This window comes from Aphidius gifuensis, linkage group LG4 (assembly GCF_014905175.1).
Source record: "Aphidius gifuensis isolate YNYX2018 linkage group LG4, ASM1490517v1, whole genome shotgun sequence".
NCBI classification, from domain to species: domain Eukaryota; kingdom Metazoa; phylum Arthropoda; class Insecta; order Hymenoptera; family Braconidae; genus Aphidius; species Aphidius gifuensis.
The window spans coordinates 21,828,731-21,846,928 of record NC_057791.1 but is presented as its reverse complement, the minus strand read 5'-3'; the positions used below and the strand labels follow the sequence as shown (position 1 = coordinate 21,846,928).

The 18,198-nt window shown below is 23.7% G+C and overlaps 2 protein-coding genes across 3 annotated transcripts in view; one reads left to right on the top strand and one right to left on the bottom strand.

The window, feature by feature from the left end:
• The window catches only part of LOC122855681 (glypican-4), a 45,861-nt gene extending 30,545 nt beyond the window's left edge, over nt 1–15,316 (bottom strand). For both annotated transcript variants that reach the window (XM_044157227.1, XM_044157228.1), the window contains exon 1: nt 14,714–15,316. In XM_044157227.1, coding sequence (XP_044013162.1) covers nt 14,714–14,867 — 154 coding nt within the window. In that variant the 5' untranslated portion in view covers nt 14,868–15,316. The remainder of the gene's footprint in view (nt 1–14,713) is intronic.
• LOC122854053 (WD repeat-containing protein 35) lies at nt 15,305–17,544 on the top strand. The gene is made up of 2 exons (XM_044154464.1): nt 15,305–15,342; nt 15,435–17,544. The coding sequence occupies exons 1-2, from the start codon at nt 15,305–15,307 to the stop codon at nt 17,455–17,457; spliced, it is 2,061 nt and encodes a 686-aa protein (XP_044010399.1). The 3' UTR covers nt 17,458–17,544.
• Nucleotides 17,545–18,198: the final 654 nt, after the last annotated feature.

The following is an 18,198-nucleotide window of genomic DNA, read 5'->3' as shown; positions in this document are numbered from 1 at the left end:
ACATATCATGAAAATAATTGAGATTTAAAATACCGATTAAAATCATTATAAACGAACTTTAATTATTTTCAAAAAATAAAAATATTTCTCTCCCCAAAAAAAAAAAAAAAAGAGTAAAGTATATTTTTTTTTTTAAATTTATCCAGACAGATATTTTACCTGAAAATATATACTTGATATTGATCAGTGATGATATTGCAACCACGAGGATACAAGAGTACCTATGTACAATCGAAATTTGCACTTAAATATCAGTACATACTCAAAATATCAAGTACATACTCAAAATATTAACTAGTAAATATATACACACCGACAAGACCAATCAATATATTGTTCATATTTAAACATGCATATATACATTGTAAATTTAAATGTACAGATGTGGTAAATTTGCAAACTGTAGACGATTGATGAGGAGGAGAATGAGGAGGTATAAAGAGTAACCCAAAGGGCCTCACTGGAATTCTCAAAGTGCTATAGTTTATGCATTGGCCACATTCCACTCCCATGCCTTGGATGAATTTTTTTTCTCTTTCTATCTTAAAGCGCCTCTTTTATTTATATATATATAAACAGCAAACACACCTACATCTTTGCAGAGAAACCAGCTAAACGATGTGTATGCTCTTTTGAAAAAAAAAAAATTCAAAAATTAAATATAAACTCACGTGAAAAGCATTTTTAAAGTACTCCAAAAAAGCATTTTTTTTTTTTCATTTATTGTTATTTAAATTAATTCTTGGTTATTTTATTTTTTGAGAAATTATAATTTTTTTTTTGTTTTAAGTTGACTTTTGAACTTGATTTTTAAAAAATAAAAAAAAAAGATCTGTATCATACAATGTGCAAGATACATCCGGCGTTCCCACCGGATTATATATGCTAACGAGCCTATAGAATTAGTAGATTAAAATCACTTGTTTAAATATTTAATTCAATTGTTGTTTTAAAAAAAATAAATTGCATGATTTTTATGGTTTTTGGAGGTGCTTTTTTGGAGGTATTATGTGGAGTTAAATTTGAGAATATTGTTTTTATTTTTGCGATTAAATGTTTTAAATATGATAATAATAATTGACGGTGACAAATAGAGATATTCGATAAAGACATCATAAGTTGTAATACGTGTTTTTGAATACTAAATATTACCACAGAGAACCAACGGCTGAATGTCGAAACCTAATCCATCGTGACTAATACAAAGCGATTAAGGATAAAAAAAAAAAATCAGTTGATATAAAATTATTATTCAACTGATGAAGAAGCAAACAAGTGAAACTATTAACTTTGTCATAAATTAAATTTGTAAATTTAGTTTATTTAAATAATTGATATATTTAGTTGAACGAAAAATTTATAAAATTAATTCCATCGAAATTTTATATCGAAAAGAATTTTTTTTTTAATTTCAAGTTGGTGAAATTAAATACAAAATGAATTTAATTAATTTAAAAAATTTAAATAATTGTTTATTTATTTAAATAAACATATCTAATTTTGAAAGAAAATAAATTTTTATTTGAAATTTAATGGCAAAAAAAAACTGCAAATTTTATAGTGAAAAAAAGTTTTTTTTTAATTTTGATTTCTACGTGGTAAAATTGAATAAATAAATTTAATTAATTGAAAAAAAATTAAATAAATATTTAAATATTTAAATAAATAAATCTAGTTTAAAAAGAAAATTAAAAGATAAACTTTTATTTAAAATTTAATGACTAATTAGACGTTTTATATTAAAAAAAATTTTTTTCAATTTTAATTTCTTAGCAGTAAAACTAAATAACTAGATTTAATTACCAAAAAAAATGTAAATAAAATTTCAATTCAAAATATACTAGTTAATTAGAAATTTTATATAAAAAAAAAAAATTATTATTTATTTCCTTTTCATATACAGTAGGCAAACAAGTGACACTATAAACTAGCCAATATAAATAAACTTTGCTTAGAAAAAATTAAAATATCTAATTCAACAAAAAAAAAAGAAAAGAAAAATTAATTTAAAAATTGCATTTTACTTGGAATTTAATGGTAAATTAAAAATTTTATATTGAAAAATAAAATAATAAAAAAGGTGAATATAATACAAAGGTGTTTTGTATGTATATACATAGTTAAATGTGGGAGCACCTTGGGTCAGACATAATAGTGTGTTGGACTGCAGGTTAAACTGAGAGGCCGAAGGCACATACAAACGCAGGTTGCGAGACATGCTGGACCAAAGGAATGCCGCGTCGGGAGTTAAAGAGAGCAAAAAAAATTAAATAAAAAAAAAAAAAAACATTCTATTCATCTTTCTCATTCTGCGCCAGGTTTCTCACTCTGTCGTCTGGATCCTTAACACACTCGCATACCTATACAAACATTTTTTTGTATGAAAAAAAAAAATATTCAGTATTAGATTTCAAATCGTCCATTCAAACGCAAATATTATTTCTCAACTATGTGATTTATTATTCAAGGGCCAACTTGAAAAAAGGAAAAAATTATAGAAAGTATTTCTCATGATTTATAAAATATTTATTATTATATTTTTTTTATATAAATTTTTTAATTTTTCAAAAACTGCGATATATTTATAACGGTGCATGTTGTCATTAGTGCTCGCAACTACATACTTCATAGAACATGTCGGCACGATCAAAAGATTTTTAATGAGCCTTTTCAAATTTTTTTTTTTATTTTTTGCTTTTTTTTAAAAGAATTATTTTTTTTTTTTTCTTCGTACTAAATGAAAATTGAATAAATGAAAGGGTTAAAAATAATTAAAAAAAAAAAATAACGGATTGAAAGAAAAAATGTATATAGTTAATTATTTAAAAGTAAATTTTACGAAAAATATTTTTCAAGTTATGCGGTCAATGTTCAACTACTAATTCGTTTTTTTTTTTTTTTTAAATTACAAAATATTTCGAGTTTCTACTTTGTAAAATGCAAATAAATAAATTGCCATAAAACTTTCTTTTTTTTTTATAAATTGATTACTTTTTTTGCGATAAGAATTTAACAAGTTAAATATCACAAGTGTATATAATGATAATTAGAGTTGGATTAAAAAATTATTAATATTTGATGATGAATGAATTATTGAAGGATGAGTCATTTTGATGATGATGCCTTTGGAAATACCTTCGAGAATCAAGATTGCGAAAGTGCCATGTATTTCTCCCTCGTCTGTATAATTATATATAAAAACTAAACTGAATATACATTTTTTTTTCTCAGATATATTTTTTTTTTATATACACTCCTTGGCTTATTTATTTTCAAGACTATTCATCCAAATATTCACGTATCTCTTGGGGATAATCGCAACACAACTCCCGTGTGTATATCTCACTTGATCGATAAAAATATTCTTGATGGAAAAAAAAATAAATTAAGTTTGAAAACTTGTCGATTTTTATTGATATAAATACATTTTCCAAAGAGCAAATATTTATTTTTTTTTTTTTCAAATATAACCTTGAGAAGATTTATAAATTAATTAATTAAAATTGAAAAAATATGTAAATTATATTTTTTTTTTTTAAATTGCGAAAATTTTTTTCATACATTTTTAAAGGGAAATTATGTGTAATTTATTTTTCAACAATTTCAAAATATGAATAAATAACTAAATAAATAAATAAATTTGTATAATAATATATTTTTTTAATTAAAATAATTAAATTGCAGAAAAATTGCTTTTTAAAAATGAAAATGTGAATTTTTTTTTTTTTTGTGTAATTTTAAGAATATGAATAAAAGTTGATAAAATACATTAATTAAATTTAAATATATTGTTTTTTTTCTTTTAAATTTGAATAAGAATTGAATTGCGGAAAAAAAATTCATATCAATTTGAATTTAAGGGAAAAATTGAAGCTAGATTAAATTTATGAGCTTTTTTATATTCTCTTAGCCTGAATGAATTTTATATTTATTTATTTGTTTTTTTTTTTTTTGGCATAACGATGCTGCTGAGTCTCGTCACGACAATGCCAAATTGTCTACAACCTCCTGATGCTTATAAAATATCGATTTTCGTTCAACAACCCAATTTCACAAGTACTTCACGAAAAGCTTTATACAATCCCTTATAACTCAAGTTTATCGTCATTTCTCAAGTGCATTACAACTTTTCCAATATCTCTGCTATGTCGTATAACTTTCATCGCTCTCTCCAACAATTATTACAATTTAAAAAATATAAAAATAATAATTCTACTTTCATTATTAACAATATAAATTAATACCAAAAATAATTATTTTACATTTTTAATTAAAAAACCTTCAAAGAAATAAAAAAAAAAAATTTTCTTTTATATTTTTTTTCACAATAAGTACTGCGAAAATTAAAAGAAAAAAAAATTCAATTGTTATCAGGTGTTTGCCATTACATAATTAACGACTTGAAAAAAATAAAATTAAAAAAAAAAACTCGATAAATATATTTTTAGTTGGTTATTTTTTTTCATTTCAAAATTCATGTATATTTTACATTTTTTTTTACAAATTAAAAATGCAAATGCTAATTGAATTTTTATGTTTTAAAAAATTTACATTGTCGTTTAAATTTAATTATTCAAATTTGTATTTATTTTAATAATTAGTATTTTAAAAAATATAATTAAATAAATCTTGGATGAATAAATTTTTGATGATAGCTGGGTGTACGCATGTAATATATGTAATGTATGAACAGTATTATCATGGGTGTCAAGTGAAGCTTCAATAATACCCCCTAGTAATTTGATGAGCTTTAATTAGCTTGTATACACTGTTGACAAATTACTATTCGTCTCATGGCTCTATGTATCTCGACCAGTTATAACAAGTCTCAACAATTTATAACTAAAAACTTTATAACCCTTTCAAATTAAATCCCACTGCTTTTTCAAAATAATTAATATACTATCTAATTTTGTCTCAAAATTCAAAAATAATTAACAACAAAAAAAACTATTTAAACAACTAAAAATCCAATGAAATTATCATTTATTTATATCCCAAATTAATATTGCATTTATTATTTTAAATAAATTTAAAAATTTATAATAAAAATATAAATAAAATTGTATAAGACTTCTTTGTTATACACAAGTGTATGGTTTTTTTTTTTACAATATAAATAAAATAAAAAAATTAAATGAAACTTGAGAAAACAAACAGTGATGGAACTAGTACTTTTGACAGTATCAGTTGAGTTTTATCAAATTTATTACAGCCATTATTGTAACTCTTTGAACTCACTTTAGCAAAAAGAACTTCCTGTGTCTGTATGATCATCTATATACACACATAAAACTAAGCCAAGTGTGATCTAACATAAAATAAAAAAAATATATCTATCCTTCATACACCCACTGGTATATATTTTATATTATATTTTTTTTTTTGCACAAGTGTAAATCTGATGAACCCACTCGTGATACAAACAAGAACAAAGATACCAAAAGTGTAATAAAAATATCTTTGTCGGCTTGAATCATCACGTTCTAAAAAAAAAAAAAATATAATAAAACAACAACAACAATATAACTTTAGTTGGAAAAAAAAGAAATTGGAGCAAAATACTGACTGTCATAAATATATCTAGATGTCGTCATTTATTTTTATATATATATCTTGAAAAGATTAGCAGTTTGTTTATCACAGTGGCAACTGAATCAAGAAGCTTGAAAAAAAATATAATAATATATATTTTACGATAAGAAACATTGCTTTAAACCCACGTGATTATCTCAACATGAATATTGAAAAAAAAAAATTGAAATAAATTTATCAATCACGAAAATGATAACGAATATATTTTATTAAAATTGATTAAATTGTAATAATTTATTTGACACTATTTTATGTTTGATGTATGAAATAAAAATGTGATAAATATTTGAGAATATAAATAAAAAAAAATGGGGAATTAAAAAATTGAGAATGAAAAGAAAAAAAGGTAATGATGAGGAGAAGATCAGCCAGTTTGTTGATATGAAGGACAACAAGGTGGCTATAAATTACTGGTTAATATCTCATAATTACCAAGTTCGAGTTGAGACTTTGGGAATGTGTCTATACATTTATTAAAAGTTAATATCCACAGGTATATAATATGTTATAAGCAAGTTTAAACGCGTTTTAGAAAATATTTTAAATATCAACTAAATACATTTTTTTTTATATGATGTTTAACATGCTCAAATTATCAAACAAAAAAGATGATTAAAAAATTCTTTGTTCTGTTTAAATAAAGAGAAATAAAAAATTTATATATAAAAATTCTTTGGAGTACATATAAATGTTTTAATTTTACTCAGCAGAGTAAATAGAGTCGTAACTATCATGATGATGATGATGATCATCATCATCTGGTTCAAGACTGGTTTTTTTTATTTTCTTGAACAATTCAAAGAATAATTCACAGTTTTATTTCAAGTTAATATAAAAATAAATCAAGTTGATATTACAACATTTAATGTGATTTTGTATTGAAGAAGAAAAGTAACTTGTCCAACATGTGTCATTCTCTCTTGACAATATTTATACAAAAAAAATACATCTATAAATATAAAAAATGATGAAAAATATTGTTCAAGAATTTTAATTTGATATTATATATAATAGTAAAATAACTATATTATTGTTTATAAATATGTATTTGTTAAATCAAAACAAAAAATAATATTTAAAAAAAAAAAAAAAGTAAATTTTTCACTAGAAACTGAGAAATAACAGTGTAATTTTAAAAAATCAAACAAAATTTATTTTTTTAAATATTTATTGCATTTATATTTAAATTTTTAATAATTTAAAATTTATTTCGTTTTGAAAAAAAAAAATAGAATTTAATACAACAGTGTATCAAAAATTGACAATTGAATAAATTAAAATTTTCATGATTTAAATGACCTCCTGGTCATTTATTAAATAGAAAGAAAAAAAAAAAAAAAATCAAACAATGTAATTTAGATTGAGTACTCATTGTACAACTAAATATATATATTTTTTTTGATTTTTTATTGAGAGTTTAATGAAGCGGGTATGTCAGCCTTCTGGACTAAAACGAGGTCGAATATACTCATCGCGACAGACGGAGAGATTGAGGGTGATTGACGTGCAAGTTGTTGTACACAAGGGGTTAAATGACGACGATGATGATGATGATGGTGGTGGCAAAATAAAAAGAGAAATATAAAAAAGGGTGGTAATAATTTCTCCTTTTAACCCTATTGTTATGCAAGTACATATACAAATTAGATTGGTTGACATGTGTGTCTGACACCCATCAAATTCAAGATCATCTAGAAATTCTCTCTCACCAATTTATTATATAACATCTATTCAATAAATAAATTATTAACCCTCTCACAATCACGAATAATTTAAAATTAATTAAATAAAAATTTTATTATTTATTTATTTTAAATTATCATAAATAAAACAATGTGATTTTTTTTTGTAAACAAGAAAAATTTTATATACAATGAGACTGAAATTACCGGAACGATGTCAATGGCTTTTTAATGAGAAGAAGTTTTAAAACACTGAGAATGCGGGTAAAGTATATAATAAGCAGATGAAAAAATAAAAAAAATTTGTCGATCTTTCAAACTCAGAGACGACTTATTCAACATTATATTTATTTTTTTATTTTATTTTTTCTTTCATAAATTTAAGCAACCCTTAACTGCAACTAACGAGCATTTTTTTCTCATTTTTTTCTGCTTTTTTACTTTGACAATAAAATGGAACGAGAAAGGATTACTTTAATCGTTCTTTTATGATTTTTTTTTTATGGTCCAGAATTTTTTTTTACCGAGGTTAATTTAATTTTTAAAATTTATTTTTTTATATATTTTTAGATTGAATTTTTTATTTTTCCCATTTATTTGTATAAAAAATTTTTAAGGTGATGTTTGTGGTATAGTTTATTTGTCTTGTGTATATATCAAAAGTTTGGATGAAAAAAAAATTATTTTTGTTAATATAAAGTTTATACAAACCAGGCGAACTTCCTGGCATGAGGTTTCCTGTCTGTCATTTTCTCGACTCGAGAGATTTTTTTTTAAAAGCATATTTTTTTTTTCACGTGTGTTATTTGAGTCATGTATATTTTCGTGGTGATATCAGTGGAAATTCCATACGAAAAATATATTTTTACTTTGTTATTTTATTTTATTTTTAAAGCCACACAAAAGTTTTTACCTTTATGATTTTTTTTGAATCAAATATGAGCCTCTTCATCATAAGGAATGCATGAATCTGAGTACATCGGAAACCGGATGCTTCTCAAGAACTTTGTGCATTCTCCATTGTCCCAAAGGTATTTAATTTTTTTTTTTTTTTCATATATTTATTTCTCAGCGCATGATTCACATACTGGTCGAAATATATTTACTTTTTTTTTTCATTACATTGACATTCTGGACATGAGAGTGTCATTCACGAATGCAAAATAAAAAAATGTAAAAAAAAAAAAATTGAGAATAAATAAAAATTGTGTCTAGAAAAATTGGTAGGTTGTTGAAAAAAATAATATATAAGGTTTAAATTTTCTGAACCGGAAATTCCGAAGCCCCATATAATTCAGTTTGCAAAAAAAAAAAAAAAAAATTCAGTCTCACGCGAATTTAGAATGTCAAAATGCTTTTTTTTTTTCTCTCACTCATTTTTATTTTTTTTCATGTTTGCAAATTGAAATAAAAATATTAAATTATAATAAAAAAAAAAAAACGAGATACATAAAAAGCAAGTTTAAAAAAAAAAATAAAGAATATTTCGAAAATTGAAAAAAAAATGAGTGGAGAAAAGAAAAGATTTCGGAAAGTAAAAAAAAAGATTTCGAAAAGTAAAAAAAAGATTTCGAAACAATATATATTCAGCACGCAAAAAAATATTTTCAGCAAGATAAGGGTGAAATTGAGTTTGTTAGTTTCTCACGAGTACTGCGGTGAAAATAAAAAAAGAAAAAAAAAAATATAAAATAAAGAACTACATGTTGTGAAAACCAGTCGACGCTTCAGCAACGTAATAAGTCTTAATACCTCCCTGTCAAAGAGCCCACCGTGGTTCCTCAGAGACCCTGGGGAGCCGACAAATGAAAAATAATACAAACTTAACGGTTCATCAACCCGAACAACTGAAAATATAGTTTGTATAAATTTTCTTTTCTCTATATTCCATCAACTATTGTCAAATCCAAGGACATTTAAAGACAACAATAAATAAATAAATGAAAAACAAAAAAAAATCAAACGAGGTGAAAGTTTTAAATTTTCAAATATAAAACAAGTCAAAAATGAATGAATAAATTTTAAAAAACACTTGTTCATCAATTATTTAATTCAAATATTCAAATTTAAAAAATAAAAAATATTTTAAAACTATTCTTTGAGATTTTAAATAAATTTAAAAAAAAACCTTTTTTTTCAAAATATATTATAAAGATAAAAAAAAATTAAAAGAAAATTTAAAACTATTAAATTCGTTATGGTTATAAAAGGTAGTAATCCTGTTCTCAGGTGGTCTCTATTATTGACTCTAGTATATTACGTATTATATTTTTTTAAACCTTGAAATTAAACATACAAAAAGATTTTTATTTTTCTATTTTTTAAGATTTTTATTTACCTGCTTGTTTAATTTAATTTTTGAATATTTTTTTTTCTTTGTCGTCAGTCAATACTTGTCAAAGACCTATTAATTTTTAATAGAAGCTTGCAAGTATAGTGTCTCAACTAAAAAGCTCTAAAGTTAAAAAACAATTTGTATTTTTTTTTAATTTTCAAGAGATTATTTAACAATTAGTTTCATTAAATAATTAATACTTACATAATATTTTTTTTTAATTTAAACGAATGTTGTGTTTATATTAAAGAAATTAAATAAATAAACATAGAGTGTTTTTATTTTTTTTATAAATAGAATTGTTGGGATAAAATGGAGACTGAAAAAAACGATCCAGACAGAAAAAATGTAGAAATATACACTTGAATGCAGTCGTGAAAATTTTTTTTTCTACATATTGTTTGAGTTGTCTATAAAACCAGAAGCAAGTAGTTTTTCACATACAATATATGTAAACGTTTATTTATTATCATGGTTTATAAAACCAGAAAATAATATGCAAACAAATATATAGAGAAAAATTTACACACTTATTTTGTTTTATTATAATTCCAACAACATTCTATATCCTTGATTTATTTTTTTTATAATTTATCATTGTATTAAAATAAATTAAATGAAAAAAACATAGCTTAGCTTTATTTTTTTGCCAATTAAAATCATTAATCTCATTTAAATTGCTATACGATAATTTATCAAATTATATTTTTTTTTTTTTTGAAACAATCAGCTTGCTTTTTCTGTCACCATGTGCACAATGTTTTTTTTTTATTTATATTTATATTAAAAAAAAAAAAATACCCCTCCCAAGTGTTTGAAATATAAACTAAAAATATATTTTTTTCCCTCATCAATCAACAAGATACTTTTGAACCCCAAGACATCGTGTCTGTCTTTTTGATGAATACTTAAATAAATACACCAAATGAAATAATAAATTTCACTTTTTTTTTATTTATTTATCACACCAAATGTGATTGTAGATTGTTATTATTCATTGCAGTGATAGAAATATAAAAAAAATAAATTTAAATCATTTTAAATGCCAAAAAATAGTCCAGCAATTTAATTAATATGAAAAATAATTTTTTACAATCACTAAAAATATTTAAAAAATAATTTAAAACCGAATAATTATTTGCCAATTTCTAAATCATTTCTCTAGTGTTTTTATAGAAAAAAAAAATCGAAAAATATTTGCTAAATGTTAAAATATAAATTAAATTTCGATTTCTAATTTTTTTTTATTTCTTTAATAAATGTTAATAAATTTGACAATTTTTTTATCTTGTATAACTTTTTAAATAATAACAAAAAAATTGTTGTTATTAACAAGAGAATTTACAGAAAAATAAGAAAAAATTTTCAGAGAAATAATTATAATGAGAATGGGGTTGAAATGTGACTTATTCACCTTGTAAGATTTTTTTTTTATTTTAAAAATCATTATATTATTATTTATTATTATAAATAATGTTCAATTTTGTTGATTATACTATCTCTTGGTTATTTTTATTACTCGTAGAAAATTTTATTTAGAATAACTCTGGTATTTTTATTCTTCTTTTTTTTTTTTTTCTTAAACACTTGTGAATGATTTTCCACACTGCAAAGGATTATTACTGGTCGATTTTTATTCTTTTGAAAGACATAATCTAGAAGAGCATAAAATTCATAGTTCGAATATCACTAATGATCCCTTGAATTTTCTATTGTAATCCACGAAACTAATACTACTAATCACAAAAAATTCAAATGGTCACGCGAAATATATATATATATATTTAAGGGCTTCCACGTCGTTAATCACACACTTTTTTTTTTTTCACTCAGTATACACATAATAATTTTGCTCTTTTTTCATTCTTTCTTCGATGGCGGTCATCGAGCCAAAGATGAACAAGAAGAAGATCCAGAGAAATACCAGGACGAAAAAATAAAAAAATCAGCCCACCCGAATACTTCTTTTGTAAAATAAAATAAAAAAAAAAAATTGTATATAAAAGAATAAACCAAAAAAAAGCGGATTAGCCGGATCAAATCGTGAATAATAGCATTGTCAAAATCAGTATATGTATTTTTTTTTTTCTCCTAGTAGTCCTAGTCTTTCTCTTATTTACTAAAAATTAAATTTTCAGTATATTTTTGACATTTAAAAAACAATGATTAAATATATTTATTTGTTTTATTTTTATTTTTATTGTTTTTAATAATTTTTAGTTAAATTTTAAAGTTCAAATCAATGAAATTAACTTTTGGAGTATTTTCTTTTTTTTTTTCGTGGCTCGAAAAATTTAAAAAACAACAACAGGTGATTTTATTTTGACAATACAATATCATTTAAAGATCCAGGAAAATAAATAAAATAAATTAATAATAATATCAATTGTTATAAACAATTTTAAAATAATTATTTTAAATTTTTTAACGTAAAAAAAAGATTGAATTTTTGAAACGCTTATTTTCATTTATTTTTTTTCACACTGTTATTTTTTTTTCACAACAAATAACAATAATTAATTTGTTAAAAAAAAAATGATGACATTCAAATTGGAGCAATATATAAATCAATGAATTTATCACGTTTCGATGAATATAAAAATTGATGAAAAAAAAATAAAACGAAATTGTTTGGTGTACATGGATTTATTGAACAAATCGAAATGAATAATAATAATATAATGTAATTTATAGTACGTGACAAATAGACATTTAACTGTATATTTACACTGGCATAGTTATCTTGCAAATGTGCACGACCACACATGTAATTTAATGTTAATAATACAAGCATAAATAAATATCAAGCATAATCTTAAAAACAACAAGCATTCATTAAATGATAAATTTACTTTTTCTTTAATTTTTTTTTATAACTAGTAGTTTCTTTTGTTTAATTTAAAAAAAAAATATTTCCCATAAGGTTAAACTTTAATCTCAACCGGTAAATACCTTACACTGTAATGTATCAATTAGCATCACTTGTCGAACGGTTTATATTATTATTCAACTGGAAAATTTCTCATACAGCAAATATTCAAATACCACGAAAAAAAATAAGTAATAAATTTTTTAAATATCATTATTATCAATTTAAAAAATTACCAGCATCTAAAAAAAATTATTTTTATTTATTTTTGTTATTATCGAATGTCATAAGTCAATTTTAAAAAACTTGCAAAATTCATTGGCTATAAATTTAAAACCTATGTCAATTTATAAAATTCTTAATTTTTTTTATCATTCATTTGACAATTTATTAAATAAATAAAAAAATAAACTAGTTTTTATTTTTAAAAAACTTTTGATTTTAATTTTTAAGGGTGTAATAAACGATACTTGTATGATGAAAATAAAATTAAAAAAAAATATATATATACCACAAATTAGAAGACAAGCAGAACTCATCGAATAAATCTACAGCAGCTATTTGCTCGGCTGATTTATATTTATGGTTTCATTCTACACATTATATTCAAAATGTTGTTCTATAATTTATTTGTCGTATCATAAAGAAGCTCCAAAAAAAAAATAATAACAAAAATACATATATCCACAAGAGGATATATGAATGAAAAAAAAAAAGCAAAAAAATAGATAAGAAAAAAAAAAAGGCTAAATGAATAAATCAAGAAGAGAAAAAAAGGTGGATAAAAAGTATGTAGGGCCAAGTTTTGATAATGATAAAGAAAAAAAATAAATATATATATATATTTTTTAACCCTCAGGAGAAGAAAGGTCTCACACCCTTGTCAAGAGATTTATAACCAGAGTGAGAAAGAGTTAGTGAATGAGTCAGAAGAGAGAAAGAGAGAGAGCTAGAAACAATTTTAAAAAATGAAAAAAAAATAAGAATGAGTAGAGTGAATGAGTGAGGGGAAAGAAAAAAAGAGAGAAATAGGTACCGTTTGCCAGACATGGATTACTACATATATACATACGATAATGATTATAGGGAGAATGAAGAGAGTGCTCTTTTTACGCTCTCTCGTTGCGGTCCCTTTTATATACATTGGCGAATCCCTTTCAGATGGACGCGTGCAAACCAAAGAGAGACCGATTGGTTGTATATATTTCGTTTATACATGCATTCAACTATACATGCTCTTTTTTTTTTCATTTCGAAATTTTTTTATCGCAAATTCTTTCTTGCTTTATCATCATCATTTCTTCAATCGAAATCACAAATTTTTTTTTCTCTTTTTTTGTTAATAATTTTATCAATATTATCAATTAGAAATTGAGATTATAATTTTTTAATTGAGTAAAGATTTTTTTTTTTTGTTTGAAGATAATTTAATTTAATTAATTTGATAAAAATAAATAAAATCTAATTAATTGATGATTTTTAAATACAACAGAATATTGTTTTTGTTTTTTTTTGGAGTTAGTAGGAGGATTACAACCCTTTTGCTTGGATATATGGATATCAATTTCACAATTTATATATTTCTGTCTCTATTATCAAATCGATATAACGAAGCCCCATAAATTAATCATGATACATGCAAAAGTAAATATTCAGCTTTATAAATATTCAATTGTTAAATTATAAAAATAATGAAAGTTAAATTATTATACTAACTTCATTTTTTTTTTGCAACTACTGTTTGTTATAAGTATTTATTTTTAAAATGTATAATTTGAATACATTACATGTAATTGTATTCATATGATATTATGTTAAAATTTATAGAAAAAATATTTGCAATGTACATTAAAATATACGCATTTTTAAATACACTGACATATGCAAATGCGAAATAATAACAAAGACATGACAACAATGTTCCTGTTGCATCCCGTTGAGAGAAATAACCGGCTGATTTATTTTTTTAATTTTTTACATTTCCTTTTGTATAAGTACATACTTTTATATTTGTCCCTCCTATTTTTTTTCTATCATATTTATTTTTGTTTTATTTTTCTTTTTGGCTCAACTCGTTTTCTAGTGTCAATAGAAACACCCCTATCTACTTTTAAATTATTAACACAATAATGACACTCGGAGTAAAAAAAAATAACTTTTTTTTTTCGAAAGTATATACCAGTTGTTTTACTTGTTTGTTAATATTATAAAATGATAATTGATATAACTTACATGATATTGGATCCTTGGGTATGTCAGTTGCTGGAAAACCTTGTTCCTCAAAGTAACTTTTAACTGCATCACAATTAAGTTTTCCATCAGCAGAAATAATAACTGAACAAAAATAAAATCCAAAAAGTACCCACAATTTTAAAAAATAATACATTATGGAGTAATTATTTTTTTTTTTATTTTTTCTACTTTATATATCCTGTAATTTAATACACTTTTCTTTTTAGAAATTTTTTTTTTTTTTTTCTTCAATTAAACCACATTTATTATAATAAACATTTAACACTTGTTACAAAGTCAAAATTAAATTTTAATTTAAAAAATAAATTAAATAAAACACAAGTGAAAAATAAAAAAAAAATTATGAAAAAATTACAAGCTAAAAACAGTTGAAGATTTGATCACTTTGATGCACTTTGAACTTTTGACATAATGTTTTAAAACAAATAAAAATATATGTAAATATATATTTGATAGCTAATAAATTAAGCTAAAAATATAGAGAAAATTTTGGAGTAATTTTGTTAATTTTTATATTGGAATTTTTTTTAAGGATAAAAAATGAAAGGGCAATCCTCTTCCTTCCACGGAATGAGTCGCACTGAGCAGAACACCAACAGATGTGACCGGTTTATTAGCGCATGCGCAATTCATATTGTTGAATAAAAAAAAAATTTTATTTTTTATCTTTTTTACTCTACTGGTGTTTGTTGTGTCGCAGACATTACTTTCTAATTTTATTAATTGCTAGAGAATCAGGAATGATACAAAAATATTCATTGCCACAAATAACATTGACAAATCGTTATACAGCATCATCACGTTTACATGAAATTTCAATTAATTGTGATTCAACACGTGCCTCATTAATTGATACAACTGGTATACTTACAATGATTGATTTAGATGCTAAAAAATTAAATGATGATGATGATGAAAAAGAAGATGTATCAAAGTTTGAAAAAAAAGAAGTATGGGCAATGTGTTGGGCACAGGATAATCCATCGTTACTTGCAATTATGGAAAAAACACGTATGTATGTTATTCGTGGTATTGATCCAGAAGAACCCCTATCATGTTCTGGTTATATTTGTTGTTTTAATGATCTTGAAATACGTTGTATTCTTCTTGATGAATTAATACAAAAACCAGATGATACAAGAAAAGATTTAATTGTTGATCTTGAAGTTAAATCATTGAGAGATACAAAAGATTTATTAAATAAAGTTGGATTAAAAGAAGCACATGATTTTATACAAGATAATCCACATTCAAGATTATGGCGTTTATTAGCTGAATCAGCATTAAAATTAAAAAATCTTGAAATGGCAGAAAATGCAATGGTACGTTGTACTGATTTTCTTGGAATACAATTTATAAAAAGACTTCATACAATACATAATGAACAATTAAGAGCAGCTGAAATATCAGCATTTCTTGGTGATTATGATGAAGCTGAAAAATTATATTTAGAACAAGATAGAAGAGATCTTGCAATTAAATTACGTCAAAAACTTGGTGATTATTTTAGAGTATTAAAATTAATGAAAATTGGTATTGGTGGTAGTGATAAACAATTGGAACATGCATACAATAAAATTGGTGATTATTATGCTGAACGACAAAATTGGGAAAGTGCTAAAGAATATTATGAAAAAGGAAGAAATATTGATGAGTTGATACAGTGTTATTATAAGCTTGAAAATTATGAAGAATTAGCTAAAATAATTGATCAGTTACCTGATAAATCATTGACATTAAAAACACTTGCAAGAATGTTGGCATCAGTTGGTATGTGTCCTCAAGCTGTTGCAGCATATATTAAATATGGTGATGTTAAACAAGCTGTTGATACTTGTGTTCGTTTAAATCACTGGGATCAAGCTGTTGATCTTGCAAAAACTTATAAAATGGCACAAATAAATGATCTATTAAATAAATATGCAAATCATTTATTATCAAATGGTAAAATTTTACAAGCAATTGAGTTATTTAAAAGTGCAAATTGTTATATTGAAGCATCAAAATTACTGGTGAAGTTGGCTGAAGAACAAGCAAAGCTACGTACAAATCCAATGAGAGTTAAAAAAATATATGTATTAGCTGCATTATTGATTGAAGATTATATAAATCGTGCACCAATATCAAAAGGTGGACGTAGTAATGTCATCATGGGATTAACTGAGAGCAATGAAGATTCAAGAATTATTGAAAATGCCTGGAGAGGTGCTGAGGCTTATCACTACTTACTTTTAGCTCATCGTCAAATTTATAATGGTGATTTTGATGCTGCCATGAAAACGTCATTGAGATTACGTGAATATGAAGATATTTTAGATACTGAAGATATTTATTGTTTACTTGCATTATCAAGTGCAATTAATCGTTCATTTTCAACATGCTCAAAAGCATTTATTAAATTAGAAGGTTTATCCAAAATAACAGATTCGAAAAAAACTGAATATGAAGAATTAGCATTAAAATTATTTTTAATTAATTCACCAAATGATATTAAAAATAATAAATCTGAATGTGTTAATTGTGAAAGTCTTGTTCCGGATTGGTGTGTTATTTGTCCAAATTGTACGACAAGATTTCCAGCTTGTGTTGTTACTGGCAAACCACTGATGGATTTAACAAGTTGTTGGATTTGTACTGTTTGTCGACATCATGCTGCAACTGAAAGAGATATTGTTAATATCAATGCTTGTCCACTTTGTCACACTACTATTAGTTATATGTAAAGATTTTCAATATATTTATTTCATTAATTATATTTTATTTTTTTACAATAAATAGTGATTAGTTATACAATAATGCTTGAGTAAATAAATAATCTCTATGCGTACTATTTGTCACTGTTTGAATTCGAGTATATTTTATTTTATTTCGTTACAATAGAATGTGATGTAAATTTTTTTTATCAACAAACACTTGTGGGAGTGCTTTATTTTACTGACTGTTCTAGTAGGAAGGTTGAACGAAGAATGACTCCCTTCTCCTGGATATACATATTATTTTTTTCTACGCATGGCTGAAGAAAGACGGAGTAGTAGGAGTTTTTTATTTTTTTATTTCGCTTAGCTGGAAAAAAAAATATTGCAAGAGGGAAAATAAAAATGGAAAAATGCAACCCTTGCGTGTCTATATCCCATGTGAATAATTAATGCGTCAATCGATGGAAAATATTCTCTCGTTTTATTTTATTTTATATTTTTTTTCAAAAGTCATATTTTCTATTTTTATTTTGAAATAAAATTCACTGGAAGGGTTGAAAAAAAAGGGTGGAAAAAAATACACGTATATAGCTTGTATAAATATTTAATGAATTCTTGGTAAATTTTTTTTTCGTATTTCCAAAAATAATATGCGACATAAGAAAAAGTTGTATGATTTTCGTTCACATAGTTACTGTATCTCTGCTATATCTTTTGAAATAAAATAGAATAAGACTGACTCTATAAATTGTTATAAGTTGTTACAAC

What these genes read in the sequence shown, in the direction of transcription:
- LOC122854053 (XM_044154464.1), top strand. Translation starts at nt 15,305, where the DNA reads ATGAGTCGCACTGAGCAGAACACCAACAGATGTGACCG. An exon ending in AACACCAACAGATGTGACCG is followed by an intron (nt 15,343 to 15,434) that starts GTTTATTAGCGC and finishes GTTGTGTCGCAG; the next exon opens with ACATTACTTTCTAATTTTAT.